General features: G+C 52.5%; 1 protein-coding gene across 1 annotated transcript in view; it reads right to left on the minus strand.

Annotated features, from left to right (window-relative positions):
* PTPRF (protein tyrosine phosphatase, receptor type, F) overlaps positions 1-7,652 on the minus strand; it is a 289,331-nt gene that overhangs the window by 16,131 nt on the left and 265,548 nt on the right. Inside the window, exon 26 of the mRNA XM_009077131.1 lies at positions 1,209-1,332. Within this exon, the coding sequence (XP_009075379.1) occupies positions 1,209-1,332 (124 nt within the window). The remainder of the gene's footprint in view (positions 1-1,208; positions 1,333-7,652) is intronic.

A 7,652-nucleotide genomic window follows, 5' to 3' on the forward strand; every position in this document is an offset into this window, starting at 1 on the left:
CTGCATTTCATTACAGGAACGAAATAAAGCTGGGGTCACCACTCGCCCTTTTGTCCTGGGGAATTTTCTACAGGTTGAAGTCTCCAGCAGAAACTAAGTGCTGGTGGCTCTGGGGGAGCGGCAGCAGCCAGAGTGCAGTGCTCAGCTCCCTTGGCATGGGCAGCAGGGACCTGGCACGGTGCTTTGGGAACAGCTCCCAGGAAGGCACACACACTACTTACAGCAACTGAGTCAGGCTGGAAAACAGGGATTCCCCCATGTGCTTCACCCCACAGCTGTCTGAGAGGGTTTGCCCATGAGCAGGCATGCCAGGCCACTGTGATAGCTGCTGCTGCTGCTTACCAGGGCTTGCTGTGAGGGACAGTTTGGCCTGTCTCCTCCTTCCAAAGAGGATGAGCAGGCATTAGCATTAAGAAAAGCTTTTCTATTCCCAAGAAGAAGTAAGTTAGTGACTGTTGGACCACCTGTGTGCAAAGCCAGGCACCAGTTCCTTCCCCAAGGAGGGGTGCATTGAATTAGCTACATCCTTCTCATCCCCCACGAGTGGGCTCAGATCTGGTGTTCAGAGCTGGGTGCTGGTTTACAAAACAGTGGGAACGGATGAGGCTGGGCTCCAGCTTCTCTGTGTGGAAGGGAACTAAAAACATGTATTAGTTCAGATTCCAGAGATGTGAGGCTGGTTCTTGGGCCCATGGAGGGCAGTGATATAGACACCAGCACCTGATGCATCTCCCATGGAGCACAGGGATGTATGGAGCCTGATGTCCCAGAGGAAGGGGCACCCCTCATCCTGCCCTGCTCTGGGCAGTTACTTGGGAGCACATGACTGACAAGTCCCAGAGGAAGATACTGCCCTACAGTTGTACTGGGACAGAGGGTGGCAGGGCTAACAGTGCCACGTGTCACCATGTGCTGAGGAAGGCAGCTGAGGTCGCACAGTGGGGTCATCCATGGGAAGGGATGTTGCTGGGACAGACATCTCTGCTGCTAACAGTGGCAAGAGACAACCACACCAGGACACACTGCTCTGAGGACACTGGGAAAGCTCTGCGGCGTCTCTTCTCTCTTCTGGCCAGTCAGAACACACATCTGATCATGCTGATGCTTGGTATTTGCCCTTGTTCAACTGAGAACAGGGAAAAAGATGGTCCCATGTTACAGTCAGTTTCAGCTGCTTGCTGGGGTGCCCACCCTGGAGTCACTCTTACCATCGATGGAGGTCAGGATGACACGTGAGTGGTCATAGGCGATCACATTTGCATAGCGGTTTTTTGGTTTATTCACTTCCAGGTTGGAGTTCTCCCAGGTGAACTGCTGCCCTGGATCAATGGACTGTGGAGAGAGAGAGAGAGAAGGAAGGAGTCAGGAGCGGTTACAGCACAGTGGGATGCTGCAGCACACATGCCATTCGGTCAGGAGATCTGCATTGCCCTGCACACCTCTCCCCACACCAGACACAGCTTCCATGGGTGTCCACAGCAGCAGTGCCTAGTCAGACCACACTGAAAACCAGTTTCCAGTGGGACATACATTCCATTACTTGCAGGCAAAGCAGCTCCTTGCTGGGCCAGCCTGCTGCAGATGAGCCTTCATCTCTGCTGCATGCTCATCCTTTCCTCTGGAGCCACCCATCAGCAGAAATTTGGTCTTCTGCCAGGACTTGGCAGAGACCTGATTGCGCAGTTCTTGACCCAGTGGTTTTATTAGCTGTTGAACTGCAGTCTTTTGAAATATAGCAAGCCCTGGGTGTCTTGTGCCCCAGGAGCTTTAGGTATTAGTGTCCTGCAAGACAGCCTGTGAGCTTTTGCCAGGGGATAGTCATGAAAATTGATAGGTTACTATCTGCTGCTCCAGTTACTTATGCAATGTAAACATCTCTCATTTGAGTTAATAGAGTGACAAGAAACTATAAACTTGGAGAAGAGACATGGTTATAAATCTTGGCCAAAGGCCTGCATGCTATGCTACTGCCTGAAAAGCACACATCCCACTCCCACCTGTGTCCTGGCCTCCCACACCCAATGCTTCCCCAATGAGCCACGTGCTCGTGCATCCAGTGCACAGCTCCTTCATGAGCCTCTTCCCAAAGCCTTCCCTGCTGTCTTTGTCCATGCACAAAACAAGGTGAACAAGGACCATCCCCAAAGCACCCCTCCAAGATGGGGTGGCCTCGCTGCCTGAGAGAAACGTGAAGCACCCAGATAGGACAACTGCTTCATGCAGGGACTTGCTCTGCACATGCGGCCCTGGGCAAGCCCAGGGCAAACAGCTACAGCTGGGATCAGTCACCCCATGAACCTCTTGCCCCCAAAATTACCAACACTGTCAAAATCTTCTCAAAATCACGCTCCAGCTCAGGGTCCGAGAAACCTTGCTGGCCCACAGACAAGAACACCGGGCAAACAGGCCACAGTAAGCCCTGCACTCTCTGCTTTCTGCAGGCATCCACGTTCGCCACTTGGCAGAGAGCCATTTCTCAGGTTTCTCAGGCAATGAAATGCCTGTGAGCCTGTCAGCTCTGGACTAGCTGTGAGCAAAGGCTGAGCTTGGAAGCACAGCTCCCTGACTGGGCTGATGTGGACAGCCCACAAGGTCCCTCTGCTCAGTCCCACCAACTGCTGTCTGTGTGCAAGGTGACCCCCATCGCTGTGCCCAATGCTCCTGCGTTGTTGAGCAGGCACTTCTCAAGCAGCCAGCAGTGGGTGTGGGTACCACCTTGGGTATAGAGCACAGGCACCGCCTGTGGTGCCCAGCAGCCCTGAGTGCTTTGTGGCACGTGCAGGGCATGGCCCAGCGCCGTTCCAGGTGGCAGCTGCTCATCCCCACGTGTGGCCCACACCACCAGCCTTCCCTGCCGCAGCAGGCTGCCTACAGGCAGGGCCAGCGCTGACGAAAACGCGCAGGAGGATGTGACATCACAGCGATGCTAATAGGTAGTTTGGGAAATGTAGGATGTAAATAGACATTTCCTATAGAAAACCTGTAATTTTCTATGATCAGTGTAATAAGCAGGCAGCTGCTGTGCTCAGAGGCGCTGCAGCAGGGATGGTGGGAGTTGAGGCTGCAAGCACTGCTTCTGGCTGGAAACCCACTGGCCCAGCTACCACAGTCCCTGCACACTCCTCTGCCTGCATGCAGAGACATCTCAGTGCAGCTCGCAGCTCTCTGGGACACTCTGTTTCACTCAGGCACCTGTATTTTCTTTTTAGGATAGGCTGCTCACTGGATCAGCTCTTTGGATGCTCTCCCCTCTCAGCTGTGTGGCAGGGAAGACTGCTGCCCACATAACGGTGGGACTGAACTGCGGAAGAGCAATGTAGAAATGATCAAAGGCATGAAAAAGTAAGAGGAATATACTGTGTAAGGACTTTTCTGTTTGGAGTATAGATAAGTGAGAGGGGGTTTGATACCAGTCTGGTCAATTTGGAGCACACTGAAGGAGAAGCACAAATAGACAAACTAAGGAGGAAGATATGGACCCACCAATGCCTAATAAAGACATAAATAACACTTATTTTTCAAAAAGGTGGCCTTAGTCTGCAAAGACAGTCCATGCAGGGAGCTGACTAGCTAGAGGTGGAGCTGAGACTGGCCCTGAAGGTAGCAGTGAACATCCTCTTGGTGTGGAAGAGCTACCCAAGAAAGCACCAGCCCTACTTGCGCCCTGTGAACATTCTCAATGGGCACAAGTGGGTGCTAGAGCGAGCCCTCCCTCCACAGCCAAGGCAGGCAGAACTCAGTGCAGTTGCTTGCACCCAATCTATGCTGCAAATCACTGCCAAAAGGCTGCAGGGCTGCCTGAGCTGTGGGGTGCAGTGTGCTTTGCACAGCAAGCCTGTGTCCTGCCACAGCAGAGGAAAGGGTTATTTCCTGGGGGGACAAGGCTGCCAAGAGCCCCCAGAACTGAGGAGGAGCATCAAGGTGTTGCCATTAGGGTTAATTGCTTTGATGTGCAATGAAGATGTGCAGAAATGGCCTAATCATCATCAGCCTCTTAAGAGGGCAAACAGGTGAGAAAGTCAGAAGTAATACAGCACCTGAGTGCAAAGAGGCTCTAATTAAATACTCCTGCAAATTAGTGACTCATTTAGAAGTAAAATGATTTAATTTAAACTCTGGTGATGAATTAATGTACACCTGTTCCCCCCTTTAAGGCAAACAAATGAGTAAATAAACACGAGGATGATGGACTGCTTGGAGAACAGTTGGAGCCCTTACATGGAGTGGTGGTTGGCAAGTCTTGTCCCATCTCCGTACAATGCTCTGCAGCCTCTGACTGAGGCAGCATTGCCTTGTCTCCCCACCTTGCTTCACAACTGCCTAGGCACTGGGAGTGTGCTCTTGTTCCTTTCTGGGGCTCATGGGAATCACTGCTTCATCCCAAAACGTGATCAGAATAACACTTTCAACTCATTCTTCCTAGAAAGCAGAAGGGCTGGGAAATTGGAAGGAAATGACCTGGGAACAAACTTAAAAGCATCATGACTTTTAGTTTTGCTTTGCTTTAAAGTGACAGGGGAGATGCTGTAAGACAGCAAGTGCAAATTAAGAAAAAGCCCAATTAGTAAAACTCCTCCTTCCCAGCATGGAAGTGCAAGGAGCAATCTCTGCAAAGCAGTTCAGGAATCCCTGCTGCTACTGCCATAGTCAGACCATTGAAACAGGATTGGAAAAAGGCTCTTTCCTCAGCAGACTTGAGAGCACTTTATAAATGTCTTGAAAACATCCCTGCGTGCCAGTTTGTCTCTCAGATACAGTCCACCCTGGGTTTGCTGCTCCCCTTCCTCAGTGTAGTTCCAAAATCCCTCTGTATGCTGAGTCCCTGCCACTGCTTCCGCTGGCAAACCCCTGGGGCAGCATGGCTGGTCTTGCCTGCAGCAGCCAAGAACCTGGATGGCCACAGCGGTGCTGCTCAGCAGCTCAAGTGACTGCACAAGGGCATGGGGACAGGAGGTGCTCGGGCGGCGAGTGCTTCCCAGCCTCCTGTGAAATCAACCACATTAGCACAAGCATTGACCACTGTCAATCTGCACTGCGTCTCAAATGAGGACATAATGTGCTTCTGAATCAATTGCTGGCAGTGCTTCAGCCATATTATTCTTATTACCGGAACGTGAGTGCTGCGTGTGCCTGCCAGGCAGCTTCCTGATTAGCCCATTAAACCTGCAACGAACAGCTCCCTGGGCACTCTCTGGACCCTGGGCCCAGCACCTCCTGGGCTCACCACCCCCAGGGACCGAAGCACTGCTCCTGATGCTAAGCTGCTTTGCCAGGGCTGCAGGTACGGGAGATGTCCTTGATGGCTTTAAGGGATGTGCAAGTGAACACAGTGTTTGGGCAGGCCACCAGTGTTTCTCTGCATAGGAAACTATGAGGAAGGGTCTGCAGACTCCCCCACCATGTCAGAGAGCAGAAGCACAGTCAAATCTCATACACGACTTAAAGATTAGCAAGGACTAATGTGCCAGGCAGCACCACACTACCAGGCTCTCATCACCTACAGCCCGCTTTGCTCCCAGGGGCCATACACTGGATGGACATGCTGAAGGGACTGGGCATGAGGGGCAATAGCCACAAGTTGCAGTTTGAACATTAAGGAAAAAATTTTCCCCCGGGAAGGTGACACAGGATCTAGCCCAGAAACAGCAGTAGCCACAAGAGAGCAGACACCAGTGCTGGTTGGAGTCAGACTGTCCCATGTCTGCTAACAGCACCAGAAGGGACAGCACCGCTTGGCTTGCTGGATCTCACAGTGACAGCGCGAGACGCGGTGCGTGTGTGCACACCTATGTGTACCAGTGCAGGTATCCCCGTCCGAGCGCAGGATCCTGCTCCAGGCGCACAGGCTGCAGCGTGGGAAGGTGCCCACAGGAGGAGCTCCAACACAGCGGCAGCACCTGCCACCGCCTGCAGATCCATAGTCAAGGGGCTCAGCCTCCCTTCTACTTATTTAATTCCATTAATCCCACACTGTAAATTCACTGTAGCTCTCACTGTACACTAAAAATGAAATATTCTCCTGGTAAAGCCGGGCCAGAAGCTGCTGCCAGACCCTTGTACTCTGCTCCCCAGCTTGCTGCATGCCCAGGGAGTGTGATAGGGCTGTGATCTGCCTCATGCCAGAGCAGCTGGCAGCAGCTAACTGTGCCTGCAGCCGGCTCAGCTCCCTGCAACTGCAGTTCGACCTCTCCTGTCGCACCACGGGTACCAGCAGGTCCATCTGGGATAGCTCCTGGGTGCCAGGGGCAAGGGCTGACCCGCAGCTTGGGAGCCTGCTCTCACTGCAGCCAGTGCACAGCTTGCTCTGTGCTGGCTCCGTCACACGGGCTGCTCGGTTATGTGTGCTGGCAAACCCGTGTGAGCAATATTATTTGTTCTCTGACCTGCGGGAATGGAGGCCAGACGGCTCTGAGAAACCTCTACCACCCTTCCTGCTCCCTTCCCAGGCATGTTGGGAGGTGCTGACAGGTCTTGTTTTGTGTCACCTGTGTCTAGGTTACCCTGCTATTGCTTGCACAACCAAGGCAAGCACCAGACTGATGGCTCTGGGCCAGCTGGCCTCAGTGGTTAAAAGTGCTGTTAAATATTTGCTCTCTGCCTGTGGTGCCACTGCTCCTGGAACATGAGCCATCTATAAACAGCCCTGCACCCCACGGAGATGTTAGGCTGACAGGTTGCTCTGCAAAAACACTTAAAATGCAACTATTTCAAAGCACAATTGAACAGCAAATGGGCCTTGGGGGTTCACCTGCGATGCCTTCCCCCCTCGGGTTTCCCTGCTCAGCTGTGTTATGCCCAGGCTGGCAGCACTATCATACCATGGGGAACAGGGTTGGGGCTGCATCTCTCAGAGTGCTGGGTCACCACTCAGCTCTGCGTAGGTCTGGGGCTCAGGCTCAGGATACAGTCCCAGGGTGAGTGCTGGGACTGTATCACCACTTACTGCAAATGCACAGAATGTGCCGACGTGTGGCTCCTGTCTTTTGGGCTCCTGCAGGGGCTGCACAGCCTGCTCCCCTCCCACCTCTGCTATTTCTGCATCCACCTTGCAGATTCCCTTACTCAGCAGCACATGCCATGCCCATCCTGCCCCCCAGCCCTCCTATGGCAGGCCCCAAAGAGAGCTGCTGCCCTGCCAAACCCAGGCCCACAAGGACCAGGATGAGAGCAGACCCACTGCTGAAGGAATCCTGTACAGGCAGCTGCTGTTCGCTGCAAGCTCAGTGCAGAATTCTTCTCACTGGCATTTCAAATAGGAAATGATCGTATCGATCCCCATATGCCAACAAGGGGCAACCTCTTCTGCTTTGGGGTTCATCCTAAGTGTCAAACACTGTATAAGCCTGTCATGTTCAGTAATTTCCAGCTGATGAGGAGTCAAATGCAGCAGAATCCAGGGGAAAAAAATTACATGCAACAATCAGCTACTTAATAGCTGCTTCAACACGAGAAGTACAACTGATTGGTGCTCTCAACCAGCCATGATATTCTAAAGAAAGAGAAATGAGAAGAGAGAGGCTCATGAAAGCAGCTAAGAGAATTTACTTAATGCTCATTTTTTTTCAAAACAGTTCCCACAGCTCAGTATTATGCTGCAGGCTCTAATGAGCACAGGCCTAGTGTGAGGATGGGAGTGCACAGACACCAGATCC

This window comes from Acanthisitta chloris, unplaced genomic scaffold, assembly GCF_000695815.1.
Source record: "Acanthisitta chloris isolate BGI_N310 unplaced genomic scaffold, ASM69581v1 scaffold18366, whole genome shotgun sequence".
NCBI classification, from domain to species: Eukaryota; Metazoa; Chordata; class Aves; order Passeriformes; family Acanthisittidae; genus Acanthisitta; species Acanthisitta chloris.